At 37.0% G+C, this 20,669-nt stretch overlaps 4 protein-coding genes across 4 annotated transcripts; 2 read left to right on the top strand and 2 right to left on the bottom strand.

Moving 5' to 3' along the window:
• Positions 1-1,087: 1,087 nt before the first annotated feature.
• Positions 1,088-2,726, bottom strand: LOC145567030 (uncharacterized). Its single transcript, XM_081626259.1, has 4 exons — positions 2,127-2,726; positions 1,798-1,929; positions 1,463-1,482; positions 1,088-1,361 (listed from the first exon to the last, which is right to left on the bottom strand). The coding sequence occupies exons 1-4, from the start codon at positions 2,724-2,726 to the stop codon at positions 1,088-1,090; spliced, it is 1,026 nt and encodes a 341-aa protein (XP_081482385.1).
• Positions 2,727-5,484: 2,758 nt separating this feature from the next.
• Positions 5,485-11,732, top strand: LOC145569501 (beta-ketoacyl-[acyl-carrier-protein] synthase III, chloroplastic). The gene is made up of 8 exons (XM_081628841.1): positions 5,485-5,899; positions 7,701-7,849; positions 8,216-8,352; positions 9,360-9,465; positions 9,557-9,675; positions 10,436-10,500; positions 10,661-10,883; positions 11,054-11,732. Exons 1-8 carry the CDS (start codon positions 5,700-5,702, stop codon positions 11,273-11,275), a joined length of 1,221 nt encoding a protein of 406 aa, XP_081484967.1. The 5' UTR covers positions 5,485-5,699; the 3' UTR covers positions 11,276-11,732.
• A 333-nt stretch (positions 11,733-12,065) lies between these two features.
• On the bottom strand, positions 12,066-14,610 carry LOC145569500 (putative xyloglucan galactosyltransferase GT19). Its single transcript, XM_081628840.1, has 2 exons — positions 13,580-14,610; positions 12,066-12,684 (listed from the first exon to the last, which is right to left on the bottom strand). Exons 1-2 carry the CDS (start codon positions 14,509-14,511, stop codon positions 12,261-12,263), a joined length of 1,356 nt encoding a protein of 451 aa, XP_081484966.1. The 5' UTR covers positions 14,512-14,610; the 3' UTR covers positions 12,066-12,260.
• A 562-nt stretch (positions 14,611-15,172) lies between these two features.
• On the top strand, positions 15,173-16,567 carry LOC145569499 (protein INAPERTURATE POLLEN1-like). The gene has a single exon (XM_081628839.1). The coding sequence runs from the start codon at positions 15,250-15,252 to the stop codon at positions 16,000-16,002; it is 753 nt and encodes a 250-aa protein (XP_081484965.1). The 5' UTR covers positions 15,173-15,249; the 3' UTR covers positions 16,003-16,567.
• Positions 16,568-20,669: the final 4,102 nt, after the last annotated feature.

Raw genomic sequence — 20,669 nt, 5'->3', positions numbered from 1 at the left:
CCTACTACAAATGCAGCAGCTGTCACTTTTTTGCGTGGGTTCCTGAAGAAAATATGGTGAGGATTGTTGAGGATGGGGTTAGTGATGAAGGTTTTTGCGATGGCTTTGGCAAGAAGATGACGAAGATTGCAATTGGGATGGTTTTAATTTGGGTTTTCTGTACTTTAATTAATTGAAAGAATTTGTAAACCCTAGATTGTTAATTTGGGGGAAATTAGCTGAAATTAGGGTTTCATGTAAGGGAAATTGAGATGGTTGTACTTAGTCCTTAACAATCTAGTTAAATGATATACTAATGATCCTTATTCAATAAGAATCAGAACTTTGTTTACATCCATTTTCTTATGTTTTGTTGCTCTGTTATTCAACTCTATCATTGAATTGTAATGTATTATGGCAGGACACAATATATACATAAAGGAACAGTAGTTGGTGATTAACACTTAATCAATTGTTCACAATTTAAGCAGATAATTAGTTTCATACAAGTACTATCAAAAGATGCCCTGCCCTGTTCCCTCCAAATATCCAAAACAATGCAAGCTGATACAAATACCCAAAAAAACAGGGGCCAGTGCTATTTTCCTAACATGTCCTGTTCCCCCCAAAGTGCCCAAAAAAATCTGATTCAAATATTCAAAAAAACAGGTGACAGTCTTATATACTTATGCTACTTAACCATATAAATCAGGTGTCAGGCTGGGTTGAGAACCTAATTCCACCAAGCTTCTTCAATTTTGGTGCAGGCTGTGAGTAAGACATGGCTTGCTTTCCTTTATCTTTTGCAGATGGTCCTTTCCCTTTACTCTTTGCAGAAGCTGAAGCACCAGCAAGTGCTTTGCCTTGAGCCTTTGCAGAACCAGAAGCAACACCAACCTGCTTCCCCTTACCCCTTGTAGAGGCAGAAGCAGCAACAACTTGCTTTGCAGTGGGGCCTCCTTTGCATGTTAATAAGTTATGCCCATAGCTTCCACAGTTGCTGCATTTAATGGTTTTGCTCCTCTTGCCCTTCATGTCTTCATCTTCATCCCTTCTTCTCTCTCTACAAGGCCTGCCTACTCCTCTCTTCATGGTAGGAGGTTTAATTTTAGGCATCAAATTCTGGCCATTGATCACTGTCAGGGATGGACTTGATTCCATCAGCATATGCAGCTTTGGATTTTCTCACTGAATACCATTCATGGACAAAGTTTTTTGGATCAAGCCTTGCATGCAAGATTGCTTTAATGGCATGCCTACAAGGGATTCCAAAAATCTGCCATCTCCCACAAAGGCACCTTCTTTCTGCAAAACTCACAGGAAGCACTGATTTGCCATCAGTTACCTCATACCCATCAGCACTAGGGTATGCCTTGCAGGCCCTGGACTCTTGAGTTAACACTTTAAGTCTGGCCTTGATTCTTGGGCAAATATCATCATCTGTCTAGTTCTTAGAAGCTTGCTTCCTAGTGCACATCCTGACCATTGTTGTTCTTCTAATTCCTAACAATAACAACCACAAATGTCAGTGATAACTCATAGCAAAATAGACACAACACATGTAAAAAATAGAGAATGTTACCTTCTGAGAATGTTACCTTCTAGCTATGTTAGAACAGGTCTTGCTCTGTCCATACCCAATGTGGCATTAAAGCTTTCCACAAAGTTGCTTTTATTTACATCACATTTGATAGCCTCATTGAATTTGGGAATGGTCCATGTTGATTGATCTCCAACTTTAGAAAGCCATATTAAGGCTGCTGGATTGACCTTCTATAGTTGGTCCATGGCCTTCTTGAAAGTGAACTTAGAATATGCCCCATCAGCCAACCAGAACAGGCTAAACATCAAAGGACCATGGAATGGCTTCTTCCAATTCTTTACTAGGTGCTTGCAGCAATATCTTCTGTCAGCCTTTGGCCACGACTCAGTTAATGCAGCTTCAATACCCTATGCAAATTTAAGACAAATGTAAGTAAAAAAAAGGGAAAATTGCAGAAGTTAAGTGAAGAATGATAGATGGTTGAGTGTCATACTTTCTGTCTGTCTGAGATAATGCACCACCCATCACCTCTCCCACTGTCATTTAGTAAGTTCTTCAAATGCCACACAAAGAACTTTCAATTCTATATGTCCTCAGCTGATACAATTGCCCAAGCAAAGGGGAATAACTCATTATTTGCATCCAATGCAACTGCAGATAACAGGACACCACCATAATTCCCCTTTAAGTGAGCCCCATCTACCCCTATGAAGCTCCTATAGCCAGCTATCAACCCATCTATACAGCCTTTGAATGATATGAATATGTTTAGGAACTGCAGAGGCCTATCAATATGGTCATGAGGTGTCCAAGAACAGAAGGCAGAGGATCCTGGGTTTGTTGATCTGATCATTTCACAATAATCAAGAAGTTGGGCATAGGATATGTCATTACCCCCATTTATCCCCCTTAAAGTCTTAGACCTCATCCTGTATAGAGAACTTGCAGCCATTTGTACTCCATATCTTTGCCAGGGTAGCAAGTTTAATGACTTGCCAGGGATATCATTATTGGCTCTAATATCCTCAAGCAACACCCTTGCAGCCCACTTGGTAGACACCATAGGATTCTTCACCTCTATTCCAGAACAAGTGTGCTCCATGTTTTGAATTGACTTGATTGCCCAGGTGACACCATCAGGAAGCCTAGATGCATGCAGCCTCCATTCACAGTTACTAGAAGAACATTTAACAGTCCATCTCATGTTAGATGCCTTAAGAACAACAACAGAAAACCCACTTTGTATGCAGTAATCTCTGACAACATCTCTCAGATGTTGTTTATTTGTGAATAATTGCCATGGTTTGATGACAATTTTGCCAAACTCTTCATCATTGTACAAATCCCCATTTTTGTACAATGTGGCAAAGTAGTCTTTAGCATCTTTGTCATTCTCCCACATAAATCCTCCCAAGGATCAAAGTGATCCTCAACTGGTTCAAACTCATCTTCTTGGTCTCCACTATCTTGTTCATCTTCTTGGTCTTCCCCTTCTTCAGAATCATACTCATCACCATCACCATCCCCTCCATTCACTCCATTACCTTCATCCCCTCTATCCAGCTCATCCTTGTCCACATTCATCAAACTCACAGTGGCCTCATCTTCACCCAAACTAACAGCAAGTTGGGTAGATGGCTCAGTTGCTTCATCAGAACTTGTTTTGATAATCAATCCCCTCCTCCTAGTTGTAGTAGTAGGAATCCTTTTACCAACAGTGACAGAGGTCTTGGATGATTTGGAAGATGTCACTCTATCCCTAGAAGATCCTGAAGCTTGCCCTGTGATAACATTCATTTCTGCCACAGGTGGTGCAATCACATCTGTCCTAGCTTCTGTGTGGCCCTCACTTTGGAACCTTTTTCTTGGACTTCTTCTGAGTACCTAGACTGGTTGTGCTTGTTGTATAGGTGGCAACCCTAACTCTTTCCTTATTTCTTCTTCTCTCTTCTCATACCTCTCCCTAGCTAGCCTCTTAGCCTTAGTCTCTACTGTATCCTCTATTTGCTTCCTATACCATTTCTTCAAGTCTCTTCCAGGTCCACTGTGCCAAATCCTACCTCCTTGCAGTCTCACAGGTGCTTCTTTGCCCCTGGCTCTCCCCCTACCTCTCCCCCTATCTCTCCCTCTAGGTTTCCCCTTCCCTCTTCCTCTCCCTATATTCATGTACTCTTGTTCTTCTTCCATTTCCCTCATCAAATCATCCCATGTATCATCAGAAGGTATGCAATTATATATTTCAACACAAGGGTTTGCAACAGGTTTACCATCACTTTCAACATCAGCTTCATTATCTCCCTCATTAACAGGTTTAGGAATAGGGTTTGGAACTAAGACTACAGGTTCTATAACATTAGATGAAGTGTTTCTCCTAGGGGTTAGTTTCTTAGGTCTCTCAACATCTATCTCAACTTGACTTGAATTACCCTCTAGCTTCCTTAGACTTCTCCTAGGGATTCCCTTTTCAGGATCACATTTTGTCTGACCCAATTGTCCCACACTATTCTTCAACTCATCAGCTATCCTACTTGCCCTCAAAGTCCTAGCAGCCTTCAGTAACTCATTTGGTGAATTAGCCTCACCTACCCATATATATATAAGGTCTTTTCCAGGTAAGTTGGTAAACATTTTCATCAAGTCTCTATCATTAACCAATTCTACATGCTTCATTTTGTGAACATAAGCAAAACTAGCATGTTTTGGAATAGGTTTCTTACTTTCAACAGCCTTATCCCAGTACTCTATCACTAGGTCAACTAGATTGACTGTGTAAATATCCTCAACTACAACATCAACATCCACACCCTTATACTGAAACCTCAATACCACCGCATCACTCATTCTATCACCATAACATATTCCAAGCACAAACACAGACAAGCAAGTTCATAACACATAATCAGTAATCAAAGCAACAAAACACTACAACACAACCCCATAAAACAAGCAGAAGAATGATCATGACAAAACAGAGTGCATAACATGCAAAATTCAAAACTTATTTAAAAATTAGGGTTTTGGGTGCATATCTAAACTTCTTTTTAGGTAGATGGTACAGAAAGATTCGATCTTTCACCATGTACCACCGATTCTTAGCCCAACTTTGAATACCCTAGTCGTAAGTTCTAAAACCAACAATTTTGAATCCCCCTTCACTTCAACCCAGAAGAAAAATGATTATCACCGTCTATTTTTGATGGAATTATTAGGGTCGAATTCAATGCTCTGTGTGTTTTGCGTCTCGATGAATAGTTTGATGGGAAAGCTACGAGAAGAAAGAAGATGAAGAGTAATGAAGAGGGAGAAAGAAGGAGGGAGAGAGATAAATAGAGGGAATTAAAATTTAAAATCGGGTGGTTGGGTGAAATAAAAAAGGGGGTAATTTTGTCATTTTGCTATTTTGCTTAACCATGGTTTAAATTTAAGTTAAAACATCATCATTAATGTCATCATTAGGACAGAATAAATTATTAGTGTCATTTTGTATAATATAAAATAAATGGGGTTACCGTTGATGCGTAGCATAAGTTGGGGGTTACCGTTGGGAATTTTCCTATTTTTAAAGGATCGTAAAGAGAAAAAAGAGAGGAAAAGATAGGAGCCCCAGTTGATATCAGAGATTAACAATCTAATTTATCTCCTCTCACAACTTTATGTGTTGAAATTTGTGCCACTTTATTATTTTACTTTTATCATTTAAAAAATAAAAGAAAATTAATAAATTGTGAGAGGAGATTTATTCACATCATTTATCTCAGAGATCAACTTGAATTTACCCGGTTAGGAAAAAGTTTTTGACACAACTCGGTGTTTTTTTACGAGTAATGGTTTTTTCTTGGAACGTACATTGAACATTTGTGACAGAGTCACAGAGTAATAAAGACGTCATTATTATATTTGTATACGCAATTAATTTAATTTTTGCAAATTGTCACAAAATCTCCCATCACTTCACCAAACTCTTCTCTTCTTTGGAGTCTCCGAAATATTGAATTTCCCGTTAATAGTTCACCTACAGTATTTCCTCCTCATATTTTTTTTCTTCTCAATAAATCTTCTAATTTTTCTGTCAATGGGCATAAATTACTCCCAAATTATCATCTTTCACATTCTTCCCAGCTAAAGATCTCTCCTTTTCAATCTCTTTTTCTCTCTCATCTTCTTTTAAGAACAACAAATGGCGGCTTCTTATGTTTTTTTTTCACCTTCTGTACCTTCTTCAACTCTCAACAACAGAATTTCTCCATCTTTAAGCTTAAATGGATCTGGGTTTTGTTCTTATTTGGGTATCAGCAAAAGGGTTTTTTGTTCTTCCATTGAAGGTGCTGAGAAACATGCTGCTGCTGGTGTTTCTTCTACTGAATCAAGAGCTTCTAGGTATTCTTCATCTATCACTGGTTTTTATATTTCTGTATTTATCAAAATATTACGAGTGATCAATTTGATTTGCTAATTCATGCAATGTTTATTAATTAATTCAATGTGATGGGGTTTTCTTATTGAACATTTAATCTTAAGATCCGAATGTGGTACTGTGCGAGACTTGCACTGGAATCTGCTTCTATATTTGAGGAGATAGTGAAATATGTGACATTTGATTGATCTTATGAAGTGCATATGAATGATATGATGATTTTTATGTTTTTCAAAAAAAAAAAAAAAATGATGATGGTTATGTGTATTTAATTTGATGGATGATCAATGTGTATACGGCTCTGAATGAGGCAGCTAAAAGATACTGTAAACAATCATTGTTGTGAATGTAAAATTGTCAATTGGATAGTGGTTCTGCACCAAAAAAAATTATTGGCCTTGAACGATTAATATAACCTGAATGAGGTTATGGGTTGTGATTTCTATTGCCTTTAGGATGAAACTTCACTTGGGCTATCTAGGATGTGCAGTGGAAATCTTATCAAGCTCAATTTGTAAGGAACCAATGTTGAATTTTTCACTGTTGGTCCAGACTAGTGTTGAGCCCCTTGCTCATGTCTTCCTATTTAGAAGACAAAGCAATTGTGTGGGACATGCTTTTCTTTCAGCTATACTACAAGACTAACAATGTGATATGTCCAAAACACTTATAGCTTGTTTTTGTATAGTATTATTCAACTGTGGAATGGAATCAATCAGCCGATTCCATTACCTAATGTTTGGTATGAGAGGTGTGGTAACAAATCTATGTTCTAAAGCTAACCATTACTACCCTATTGCTACCTTTCCCAACTTTGTGGTGACAAAACTGTCTCTCTCTTCAATTTCCAATTTACTACTACATACAAGGGATCCATTTCTGTATGTATAATTGTATATCAAACAACAAATAATAATAGTTGTTAACATAACCCTTTCTTCTTCTTTGGTTCCTACTTATTTTTTATCCTATATACATTCCAAACTTGCATTTATATTCCTAAATATTGTTCCCACTTTTCCACCTTATTAAAAACCTGAGATTGTCATTTGGATAAATTGGTTTCCTAGCAATTCTTGCTATTTATGCGTGTTTGAGCCGGTATCTATAGATTTGGTTGATATATTGAAAGTATTTGATGAAGTGGCTAGCAGCGCTAGCCATTATCAGCTTCAGGTAGCATTTGGGTTAAGCATTGAGAATAAAGGCACATTGCTTTTGTGCTTGACTTTTAGGGCCTTCTACTGGAGTCAAATAGTGAATAAAATGACCTGTCTGTTCCTTTGGCTTCGTCATCCCTCTTAAGAAGCATTCGAACTTCTGACTGTATTTACCATTGGATATTAAATTTGCATAATTGACTAAGGTTTGGGTTGTTGGGTGTGGGATATGCCAATAGAATGGTGTTTGTGTAGTGGGATTGCAATTTGCTGTTAATACTTCCAACTGCTTCAACATTCCATGAATTTATCTGAGTTTTAATTAGAATTATTGTAGTTTTGGCAAGATCATTACATAGTTGAGTATGAAGCTGGTCTTTGCTTTCTTCTATGTCCTATGAGCTTTAGGATGGGTCATACTTCTTGTGGGTTTCTATGTGGTAGTCTGTAAGTCAGTATTCATCGTTTCATTCTAACTGAAGATTTCTTTTCCTTAATATTTTTTCCTTTGGGGGTTGTTTAAGTCAAGTTTCTTAAGTGTTTGCCTTCTATTTTCTCTCACGAGCTATTATTGAATTTGCTGTTTTTTTGGTTCTTAATGCAGGCTAATAAATAGGGGTTGTAAGCTTGTGGGTTGTGGTTCTGCTGTACCCAAGCTGCAAGTTTCTAATGACGACCTTTCTAAAATTGTCGAAACTTCGGATGAATGGATATCTACTCGAACTGGGATTCGCAATCGACATGTTCTTTCAGGTCAGTGTCTATTCACTTGTACATTATATGGAACTTTGGAAAGGGTTGTGCTACTGTCTCTTGTTGGTTCCTGTATATTCGAAAACTCATAGTGACCTTCATAAGCCTGTCATCGGTGGCTGTCATGGCTTGTCTTTTGGGTCGGACTTGCTATTATGTATGTCTAACTAAACAGTGCGAGGTCATCAACACCCTTGATCTGATTGTAAACTGAATTTCAGTAGGTTTATTCACTTCTTTCAAACTTGTACGTTATATATCAAACCAAACCAACTGAGAGAGATATGGATTCTAGTTTTCTGCCTACGATTTATTCTTTGCTTAGTTTATGTGCCTGTCCGATTTTTAGGTTTTGTTGTATAACAGGTGAGGATAGCTTGGTGGGCTTGGCCACTGAAGCAGCAAGGAATGCTCTTCAGATGGCCAATGTTGAGCCTGATGATATTGATCTTGTCTTGATGTGCACCTCTACACCCGAGGACCTCTTTGGCAGTGCTCCTCAGGTAACTTTCTTGATGTCAACTACTCTTGATTTTATGTATTTCAGCTTTTAGATTCCTTACCCACCCCCATCCCCCACAAAGAAACCATCTACATCGACTACACTACATATGTGTGTTTTCTGCAAATGTAAATAATTTCAAACAGAGCATGATAATTTCTATATATGTCTCATGCTGCCAGTTGACTTTGTAAATGTTAAAGCAATGGGTTTTATGCGATCCACTGATCCAGGTGCTTCAGCTGTTATTTTTGTTAATTCTAGAAACGGCTTCTTAGAGTCTCAGCTGGTCACGAACTTGTGTGTCAGTGTGTGGATGTCTTTTTATTTTATTATTATTATTATTTTTTTGGTTGAAAACATCTTGGATAAAAATTAGTTATTGTGCCCAGGAGCAGATTTTCTACATATTAGTGTCTTGAAACTTTTTCTTTTGCTGAAAAGGCATGAGAAAGTTGAGTTTAAATATAGAAAGCTTAGGATATAAACCAATATTACTTGCATTCAACTTAAATGAGATCACCCCCATCAATCAAATATAATTTTGCCTAATGCTTACTGCTTGTGTAAATTCCTAACATTCAACTTAGTGGAACTGTTGAATTCTTTAGTTGCCCTATTTTACATAAAATATAAATACGGAAAGCTAAGGATATGAACAGATGTTTATCAACAATTTAACTTAGATTAGATCAATCAAATATAATTGTACCTAATGCTTGTTTATTGTATAATTTTTCAAGTGAAACTGCTGAATTCCTTTGTGTCCCAATGCTCATGATGACATGAACATATCTTAATGATTTTTGTAGATTCAATACTACTAAGCAGTCAAGATTAAAAAAAAAAATGGAAAGTAATGAAGCTGAATGCTTGTAATAGATAATGGTTGATAATGATAATAGTATTGGTATGGGCAAAAATTTAATTCCTACATGCAGATGCATATCTTGCACACATAATTTTATATTGCCTTGTGAACCATTCAATTAATGTGTCCTTAATCAGATACAAAGAGCATTGGGATGCACCCGAAGTCCTTTGTCTTATGATATTACCGCAGCTTGCAGTGGATTTCTGATGGGCTTGGTGTCAGCTGCCTGTCACGTAAGGGGTATTGACTTTGTTATCTTTGCTCTCATAAAGTTTTTGTATCCTTTAATCTCTAAAATAAGGCATTTAATTGTTTGCTTTATAAATTGCAGGTGGTGGATTTCAGAATGTGTTAGTTATAGGTGCTGATGCTCTTTCTCGTTTCGTTGATTGGACTGATAGAGGGACCTGCATACTTTTTGGTGATGCTGCTGGTGCTGTAGTAGTGCAGGTGAGCTGCCAATATTCTTTTGGATCTTTTTTTTTTTTTTTTATATGAATTAATTTTCTGTTTTACGACTCCTAAGGCTCTCTCCTTAAGCATTTTCATTTTGAAATTGTGAAAGTGCTTGTAGTATTGTTTACCTATACACTTACGAAACAAAGATTCTAGGAAAAGGTGCAAGGTTTGGGTGAGAATTACCCTTTTTTTACTGTTTAATATCAAATGATAACTACTAATTTCCTCGCCTGCTATCTGTTGGAATTTTATTTTTTTCAAGCAAACAAATGTGCAACTGTTTTTCTTGTTTATAGTGGAAAATGGGCTTTTAATAAAATTCTTCTATTATTGAGTAAATTCAAGGCAATTTCTAAACGCTAGATGAATGTTTTGAGTTTTGACGATAACATCTATATTGTGCTTTGTCATCTTTGTGCACCAAATTATGAAACACATATGTATAGAGATGCTGTAGCAAATTTGTAACATGTTTATTAGTGTTTCCCTTGAATTGCGTTATCAAATACCAACTATCTCAATCCTTCATCTTTTGGGTTTTGAGAACTTACGACATTCTCTTTGAGGTACATCCCTTGTATATTCTCTTTTTGATCAAATTTTGTCTGAAAGAGGAGAGAAAACTAGCAAATAAGATAGGGCTATTTGATGACTCTGTGTAGACTTGACTCTTGAGTGGCATTTATTTCTTACACCTCAAGGAGTTCTGTACATACTCAAATTTATCTGGCATTTTTATTGGACCAGCTAGGCCTGTAACAGTGAAGAAGATGGCATGTTTGCTTTTGATCTGCACAGTGACGGCGATGGTGCAAGGTATGCATTTGAGTTTCAATGTTTCACTGGACTAGATGTCATTATGCTATGTACACTTGGACATCTCCAGACCCTGCCAGCAGGATCATTACTGAGTTATACTTGGACTAAATGTGAAGTTGCTGGAAGTCATTTTCTCAGGCACTTTTCGTACATGCAGGCACTTAAATTTATCCCTGGGACATGATACAATCGATGCAGCAATAGGTAGCAACGGTGCTGTGACAGGTTTCCCCCCAAGGCGCCAATCTTATTCATGTATCAATATGAACGGAAAAGAGGTCTTTCGCTTTGCTGTTAAGTGTGTACCCCAGTCAATTGAGGCTGCACTTCAAAAAGCTGGTCTAAATGGTTCTAATATTGATTGGTTACTATTGCATCAGGTATTGTGCACAGTTTTTATCTGAGAATGTATTTTCTGAAGTAAACTATTATGTATTTTAATGTATGAAATTGGGGGGGATATTCAATTCTCTTTTACCAGTCTTAGCTTGCAAGTAAAACTATGGTGATTATTTGGCCATACATAGAAGCCCTAAAATTGTAAGTGCAGGCAAACCAGAGGATCATTGATGCTGTTGCAACACGTTTGAAGGTTCCTCCAGAGCAAGTTTTGTCTAATTTGGCACATTATGGTAACACCAGTGCCGCATCGATCCCCTTGGCATTGGATGAAGCTGTTCGAAGTGGAAAAGTTCAGCCAGGACATATCATTGCTGCATCCGGATTTGGTGCTGGTCTTACTTGGGGTTCTTCCATTATTAGATGGGGTTAGAGAAAAAAGATGTTGCGAAATCATCTTAATGCTAAAGATGAAGGTGTTTGGGGGAGGATCCGAAAAATGTTGTTCATCACTTTGAGGTCATACTTGAAGAATTAGTTCCCTCTGGTTGTAGATGATTGAGGAGCTGCAGCTTCTGAGAATTCAAAAAGCTCCATCAAAGAGGCCCCCTTCATGTGTAAATCACCTGAAAAAGCTCTATTTTTTTCTTCTTCATATTTCTACATTAGATGTATTTATTTACTTAGAAAAATAAAAATTCCTGAGCTGTTATTCATTTTTTTTTTTTTTTTTTGTCAGTCAGAGTTTAGCAGAGCTAGGATTTTTTTGTCAGTCGAGTGAATGAGTGATTCAAACAATAGCTTCTCTAGACAGGCTTGCTTTCCCTATTTGTTTAGCTTTAACCTTGTATGTTGAACGATTGTTAAGTACTTCATCTTCATTGAATAAGTCATTGACATTACTAATTTTTCTGAGTTGCAGAGCACATTAAAAATGTTTCTTTGAAAAGGATAAATTGTCTTTTGAACTTGGTTGAATCTATTTTAGGGGAAACTATAAATTTCAATATTTCTTTCCTGTTGTACTAACAAATTCCTATAAAATAAAAGAGGATTTTTTATTTTTTTTTATTTTTTTTATAATACAAAGTATAAAACATAAAACGCACCAAAAAAAATGTTGGTTATGCTAAAGCAATGTTATTGTAAAATCTAGATTCATACAAGTATTGCAATACAACGGTAAAAATACAGCAAAAGAAAGTGAAAGATTACTCTAGCATTTATTAGCAAAATTATGCATAAATATCTACGAGTAGTATACAAAGGTGACTAATAGTTCATCATATACTAATATACTGTGTATATACCCTTTAAAAGAATGGAAAGACAAATATAAATACACAATTGGTGCCTGAAATTAGGGGAAAAAAGAGAGGAGGGGGGGGGGGGGGGGTGCAAAAATGTTGCAGCAGCAATCAGCCAGCAGCCGAAACATCCTTCAGTCTATCCTTGATTCTCTGCAAGGTGCCTTCAATTGCAATATCAAAGGCATCCTTCTTAACCCTTAGTCCCAAAGAACTCCCATGCTTCCTATACATAACCTTAGGAATCAACTCCATCACCTTCTCCCTCATTCTCCTCACTTCTGCTCGAGGGATCCCCATCAGCACATCAACCACTTTCAAACCTTTAAATACAACATCCTCCTTCGGTATTGTCACCGAGAACTCCTCATACTCAGCAGGCGGAAGATGCCATTGAAATTGATTCTTGGCCGATTGATCTTCAAAGAAAACAGGTATGCACCCTGCAAGTATCCCATCGAAAGTTGATCTCCTTGACGGAGTCTCCCCTGGAGGTTGCAAGCAGAAGCTAGCCTGCAGCATTGGCTTCATGTACCTAATCAAAGGATAAAGTATCATTAATAATGAGCATATCTAAATTTCGATAAGCATTTAAAATTACATGACAGCTGAAGGAGGTAGTGCCCCTCTTAAACAAATAGGCTTCTATGGGTTTCATACTTCATAGGAGGTGCAAGTCAGCAAGTGCATCTAACATACCTAAAATGGCGAAATGCCAGTCTCAACTCTCAACCACTTGGAATAAAAAGGAAACTATGCTTTTGCACCAATGGAAAGAATGAGGTATTCAACAATCAATTTTATAGTGAGCTCAAATTTTCAAGATATACTTGTGTGAGTTGTACCCTCTCCAAGTATTGTACTCTAACATGGAACAATGTCTACAAAGTAGCATCATCTTTTTTATGCAAAGATATGTGTATGGTACAGAGTAGAGAAGCTCGAGTTTGGAAAGCTCAATCGACTTATGATTTATGACAGCTCAAATGAAAGCTCCAACTAAGCCTACAATCTTTCAGGTTCAGATACACCAATCCTCACTTTTTAATGTAGAAATCGCAACTCAGTTATTCTCCTTCATTTGTAAATAAGTGCTTTATCATCGAGTTATTTAATCAAAGCTTGGACCGGGATTAGCTCACACTACTGTCCCAAGCCAAGCACAAATAATTTGCCTAATTGCAAGCACCAAAATGCAGGGCTTATTATCATCCCTTGGTACTTCAGCACAAACAATTAGATGACAACTTGTTCATACATAATGTATTCCTTAGTGTATCTAACACAGATTATTAAATAGATTGTTTCCATTCTCATTCCAAGGTAAATATTATCACAAAAACATAAAATCTAGTACCTAAACTAGGAAACTAGCACTCTTAAATCATACAATCAAGCTTTAATTTATGACAAAATTACGAGAATATTACCTAATAGGATCATGCTCGCAAATTCCATTAGAACAATCAACAATCTCACACAACTTCTGGAACCTTCTTCCATCAACCACCGACGAATTCTGAACCGCCCCACATTCCTCCCGAATACTCCGCCTCACATTCGGATTCCCCGTCGGCGACGTCCCACCACCGCCGGCGAAAAACATAAGCGTACTCCGGCGAGACTTCCGAACCCGCAAAATCCACGAATCCAAAAAGCCCAAACTGGAAGGATGAAACGACGTCGGATGAGGAATCGCTTGTTCCTGCCATGGCCAAGCTCTAGACTCCAAGGTCAAAACCGTCAAATTAAAAAACTCCGGCAACATCAAAAATGACGTCCCCCATAACCTCTCGATTTCTTCACCATTTTCATCACTTGATTTTTCCGGCAAAGGCTGGGAGAAATCCCATGAAGTGCGAGCCATAATAAGGAAGTGATCATGACCGTTGTTTCGACCCCAGATATCTGGATCGTTGGATTGAAGATAGGAGAACAAATCAAGGCCGTGAAGATGACTGACATTGTAATCAGGACCGTACAAATATCGCAGAGAATCAAGAGAAGAATAGTAAGGGAGAAAAACGGCGTCGGATTGAAGAGGGTTAGGAGAGAGACAAGGGTATTCGAGAAGACGACGATGGAAGAAGAGTTCGAGGAGATGAGTGTCGGTTCGATACCATGAATGAGAGCGGTTATGGGTTTTGGGGCCGAGGCCGTGATTGGCTAAATGAGGGCAGAAATCAGGGTATAATGGGAAGAAAGATGAGCAGTTACTGAGAAGCTCAAGGTTGAATCTTGTTGGGAGTTTTCTGATGTGGATCCGACGGCCTGTGCAGTCAGAATCGGAGGTTGCGGTGGTTTTGAGGAGAGAGAATGTCAGGAAGAAGAGGATGACGGTGGTTGTTGCGGTGGATTCCATGGTTGTTGTTGTTGTTAATCTAGGAAGTGAGATGGTGTTTTGGAGTGAAGGGTTGCAGTATACTATCTACGTTTTGTTTTTTTTGCCTTTTGTATTCAGAATTTAAAATAGTGTTAGATTGATTCAAGTAGCGTTGTTTTAGATTGGGTTGGGTTTGTAATTTTGACTAGATTATGGTTTGGGAGGAACTACAGATTATACTCGTAAACTCCATTTGTTTTCTAAGGGGTGAATTTGCTTTAATTTGATGGCTTTAATTTTCCTCAAATTTATGTTTAAGTCTATCACTGAATTACAAATCAAGAGTGTTAACTTTTTTTTTTCTTTTTTTTGAAGAAATCAAGCTTATTAACTTTAACATGATTATTGTACTCCATATTATTTTTCTATTGTTTTCATTAAGCTTATTTAATGATTTAGTGGTTAATTGGTTATATAATTTGGACATAACACAAATCAAATGTGCGTTTATTTAACCTAGTAAATTAAAAACTGATCTAAAAGTTTGAAATTAAGCAGAAGGAAACATGCTCTTAATCTACTAGACTACTAGTAGTTTTTGAAAAAGGCACCAAACAATTCCCTCCAACAAGCCTACTTTACCTATTTAAAACGCCCTAATCAACGGTCAATTAACATCTCTCCCTCCTTCCAACCTCTGCAACCAATCATACTCCACACTCCCCTGTTTTTGTCTCTTTCTCTTCGTAGAAAATCAAGAAAACTCCATTAGCAACCATGATGAAAGCTTTAATCAACCGATTAAAAAACTGTCGCCCTTTCAAAGAATTCTACGCAGATTGGATTAACACCCTCAAATCCAGCCTTCTTCCTCTTCTCTCTCGTTCTCTCTCCTCCCCTTCTCCAGACCCTCTTCTTCTTGCTACCCAGGTCGAACTGCTTCACTCCCATTTCAATTCTTACTTCGCTGCCCTCGATCTCGCTTCAAACGACGACGTTTCTCAGCTCCTCTTCCCAGATTGGCGAAACCCTCTTGAAAAACCCTTTCTTTGGTTCGGAGATTTCCACCCTTATGTCTTCACTAATCTCCTTCGTTCTTTTCTCGATGATGATGATGATGATAGTGATGAGACTGATAATGCTTTTCTGGGTAAGCCTTGGAATGTCTGGAAAAATGTTGATGTTTCATTGGCGCATTTTGTCGAACAGGTGGAGTGCGGTTTGAGATTGATGGTTCCTTCTGTTGTCGCGCGTTCTAGGGATACTCAGGCTGATTTGCTTGAGAAATTGGGTGTTGGGTGGAGAAAAAATGGTGAGAATTTCGAGGTTGATGAGGTTGTCGGAGAATTGGTTGACAAGATGACTTGTGTTTTCTTGGATGCTAATAGGTTAAGAAGAAGCGTTCTTGCTGATATCATGGGGACTTTGAATGTTTATCAAGCTGCTTCTTTTCTTGAAGGTCTTGCCAAATTCTACGCTGGGTTTTGGGATCCTACGTTACTTGCCCACTTTAAGAACCCTGTGGATTGAATGGTTTAAGGTTTATTTTCATGGAATTCTGGTTTCTTATGTCACAAATTTCTTACTTTTTGGTGAATTGGATAATATTGAAGGGCCTGCCTTGGAATTTTTTACTTCTTTTGGTGAGTTGGTCTCATCATTGTAGTCTTTATTATCTTGATATTATTTGCTTACATTAATGTGAAAGTTATGCTGAGTTATTTTTTTTTTTTTCCTTTTCTTTTGATTGCAGGAAATTATCAGGCTGATAATGATTGGTTAATTATGTAGAGGAAGACTGTTTTTTTCTTGTAAATGTTCTGCTTGTGAATTCTTCATCTGGAAAGAAAACATTCCAGGACTTTGCGTCGTAAGTTCTGTTGTACAAACTTTGCTCTTCATAGCAATTATATTGCATAAACCAATTTCAAATTTTCCGTTAAACTAGTTCTTCACTTCTTGTTGCTTGCAATGTTCTTTTCTCATCTTTTATTGCTTTTATGGTGGCTAGTCACTAAGGAAACGGCTTCTTGTTAGCAATATTTGTCTCAAATGAATTGAATTATTAATGAAAATACGAGTAGATGTTACTGAATTACCTATGTAAGATTGTAAGTAAGTAAGTTCTCTATAAAACTATGCAAGTTTTCTGTTCCTGCCTTTGTGATTGGTACTTTGCTAATATTAAAAGGGATGTATAAGACTAGTTAGAGATATTGCAATGTTGGATAGCTATGCCACACAGTAAATATTATATTGCTTATTTTGGAGGAACAAAAACACATATTTGGAGGTGATTTCCATTGGCATTGTAATGGAAATAAGATTTTCTAGCAAAATTGCATACAAATCCATTACCATTCCCACTATATAGGACCGCTTACCAAAGATGCTGTAAGTAATTTACTTAAGTAATACTCCGTAGAAATAGGAGGCTGGTAAGGTTGGAGGATGGGAGGAGGGCTGGAGGGGGTTTCAAGTTCACATTTTATTATACTTGTATTTTTTTTTTTTTTTTTTCATTTGCCTCATTGGATGTCCCCCCTTGTGAGTAAGATGATATCGTGTGGAACTTCATCTATGGGATCACCAATCAACAAATAGATGACTAGATGTGAAATTCTTCAAAGATCGGCTTGGGGCCAAGAGGGTGGGATGGATGCTCAGGTATAGACAGGCAGTCTAGAGATGTTCTGATCCTTGTCATGTAAAGCAGCCTGGTTCATTTCCATTTATAAGGGTATGTTCACACTTGTTGTAACAGCTGCATGGAGCAGTGGCTGATAATAAGCTTAGGGGGAAAAGAAAAGGTTCTTGTAAACTGCTACCTACTAACATTACTTTTTGAAGTTCATAAGTTGATTAAGGGTCATTATGAACTCCAAAGTTTCTGTGACTATATTCAAGGACGATGTAGTATTATTGCATATGACTCCATATGAATTATAGGCTGATTTTTAGAGGTATTTTGAAATCAAAAACCATGAAATTTTATATAGTTCACATTTTATGATTCTCATAGATTCATAGAATTTGGCATTCATTGGACTGAGATTCGTGTTTCTTCTCTTCCTGAATTCAGAGAGCAATATATATACTCCTTAGTGCTCTCTGGGATTTGTGGGTTCCCTTTATGCTGAAATGAAGCATAGACTAATTGTTATCATTTATGTACATACATGATCAGCAAATTGTTCCTCTGGAATTATTAAGAAACGAGCAACTTTACATAAGTTTGGTTTCGTGTAAGTTAAATTTGACAGCCCTTTGCCAGTTTTCGGTGTTATTGTGCTTCTCTTCCGGTAAATGTTAAGAGTTTTGTAAGCATTTTATGTATGAAGTATGTATGATCTAGTTAAGCCAAAAAAAAAAAAAAGAAAAAAAAATGGAACTAAGGTAAGACTTTTTAACAAAGACTTGACTGCAGGAACTTGATGAGATTATGAATTAGCTGTATAAAACGAATCTTCAATTCTTGTAGGGGTGCAGTGGTTACTTCAATTCAGATATTTTCAAAAGGCTTCAAATTTTAGTTTCTGGAATGTTACTGTCTTTAATCAAATCCAACAGATCTCAACAACATTTTTGAGTCTTTTGAGGCTCATAGTTGACACTTATAATCATGACATTAGCTCAAATCAACATGGCAATTATGCGGACTAAATTCTAAAGAAAGAGATTTTGTTTTTCAGATCATGTTTATTGCTTCTCTCAAGTGTTTTTTTTTTTTTTGGGCCTTTATCTGCTCTTTGAGCTGATGATACGAGCTTCTCACATCTCCTACTGTTACATTCTGATGTCTTTTTCAACTATGTATCTTTTAATTTATTCCTTATGGGCCTCTGTTTTTGAACACCTTATCCAAAGTCCAAATTATATCCTTTCTGGTGTGGCCGCATATGCATTAACTTATCAACATCTGCTACATGTAACCTTCAAACATGGTGTCCTTTTGTTTCATTTGTCTATAAATGAAGTCCAACTTTTGATCAGTACATGAAGAGGCATATTATAGTGTTTTAGTTCTCGCCTTTTTAAATGATATGCTATCTTTTTCTATAGAGAGGCTTGATGTAAATGACCGATCCCACAAAATTTTCATTTATTGCTCTTCCACTTTCCCGCTCTCTATCTTTTTTATGCTTCATGGCCGGTTACTTTGTCATTTTGTGCCCTAAGCCTATTTATTCTGCTGCATGATTTGACTAGAGACCTATTTATAATGCTATATTTATATTCCAAAAGATAGTTTGTCCTGTTTGGTCATGAACTCATGATGAGTAGTTGATTATATACGCTTTATTAGGTCAGGGTAAATGCTTGAGAATGCTAATTGTATTTCAAGATCTTTTGCCTTTAGTCATGCTGGAATCATGTGTGCTTTGGATTGCTTGGAACCTGACTATCAATCCTGTCTATGAGCTTCTGGTGATGGGATTCGGCCAAAGCTAAATTTATGTAGCACTACGACTGTAGCTGAGGCAGGATTTGCAACATTGATTTTAAATACTGAAAATTCTGTGAGTTCACTATCGTTAGATGGTATCCTCAGTATGTTCAATCAATTGTTGAGTGAAGATGTCGATGAATTGATGAAAATCCCAAGGAAGAAAGAGTTTTCATTAAGGATAAACCAAAGTCAGTGTCAATTATTTCTGTGCAAAATATAAAAAAGATTGAAGAAATGATTTGTGTACAATAAACTAATGTTTCCATGTAATTTAGCAGTTCTTTTTCGAAAAAAGAAATTGAACTCTTTTCATGTGCTGCTATATTCAGCGAAGTGAAATATTTTTGGTAAATTTCAGCTTTGGATTGATCCTCAATTATTTGTTGTGCTGCTGTTCAATGCCTTTTATAGATTTGTAGTCTGCTTTGAAGTAGTAGGTCTGTTAATTGTACTTCCAATCAATGCTCTGCCAAAGCTAACATCTCTGCCTGGGCTAAGTGGTGCAAAATACATATGAACCTCACCCTGCTCTAGGTGTGACCATGTGAGCCTTATTGATAAGGATCACTGTGCAGTATTTTGTGCTGTAGTGTCTTAAATATGTATTTTGGATTACATAAGCCCTAAGATCATTAAGAGAACATATGGCATCTTATTATCTTGTATTCATGTATTATGTGTTATTTTAGTTAGGATTCATAAGCCATAACATAATCGCAGACATAATTAGCTGTTTTGAAGATGAAGCAGTAAATTGGAATGATCTTGTTATTATAATACAACCGGTTGTTCATCAGCTTTAGTAACAAGATGTTGCAATTTTCTTTTTTCATTCTAAATTACTACGTAGTACATGATTATGTTAAGTCAAGTGAGTGAAGAAGTTACACCATACTTTTATCTGAGGCTTGAGCTGGCAAGCTGCATTTGAACTCAAATTAGTTCCACTTGAAGGTTGTATCAGTACAAGATTTTCTTTAAGACAGTATTATTTTCGACATTATATGAATTGTTTTCCATAAAGCAACCTGTGCATGAGTTCTTCAGAATGTATAGGTGTATTCTTTGTGCAGATCACATCATTGAAATGCATGGCTGAAACATAGAGCTACCCTTTCGTGTGTACTTTCGTCTTAATCATGTTTCATTAGTCATTTAAAAACTTGTTTATCCTCTAAGACGTGTCAGATAAGGCCTTCCCCAGGTGTTTGAGAGGCATTGCCTCCCACCTCCTCCGGTGTTTCCATACAATGTAGGGGCACAGTATATGCTTTATGCCGATCCGTATCTAGGTTATGGTTGAATCTCAGTGTTAATAAATTTGTGTAATTAATCATGTGAGCACGTAAAGATAAGCTAATAATGCCATCTGAACAAGGTAGTTGCTTGTTCTTGATATTGTTGTACGAGATTAAGAAAGTACAAGTGGAGCAATTTGTAGTTAATAGTAAACATTATCTGAAATCTGCAAGTTGTACTGTTCATATTTCCTGATATTTCGTGGTTTCTGAACAGGGTCCTCTTTTCATTGGTGGCTTGTATAGAATTAAGGAACACACACTTACACAGCTACATATCAGGTTATGTTTGTGCATATTGGCTCTCATATTTTTGTGTTTATGCATATCAGCTACATATCACTGTTATACTAATTATAAATATTTTCTGGAATAAGTGGTCTATTGCTGTAGAGTTTGCTCTTTGCCTGATACAGAACTAAGTTAGGATACTTGTCATCAGAGATATA

The sequence above is a fragment of the Chenopodium album genome, chromosome 11 (genome assembly GCF_948465745.1).
Source record: "Chenopodium album chromosome 11, dcCheAlbu1.1, whole genome shotgun sequence".
NCBI lineage: Eukaryota > Viridiplantae > Streptophyta > Magnoliopsida > Caryophyllales > Amaranthaceae > Chenopodium > Chenopodium album.
This window is presented reverse-complemented; position numbering and strand designations above follow the sequence as displayed.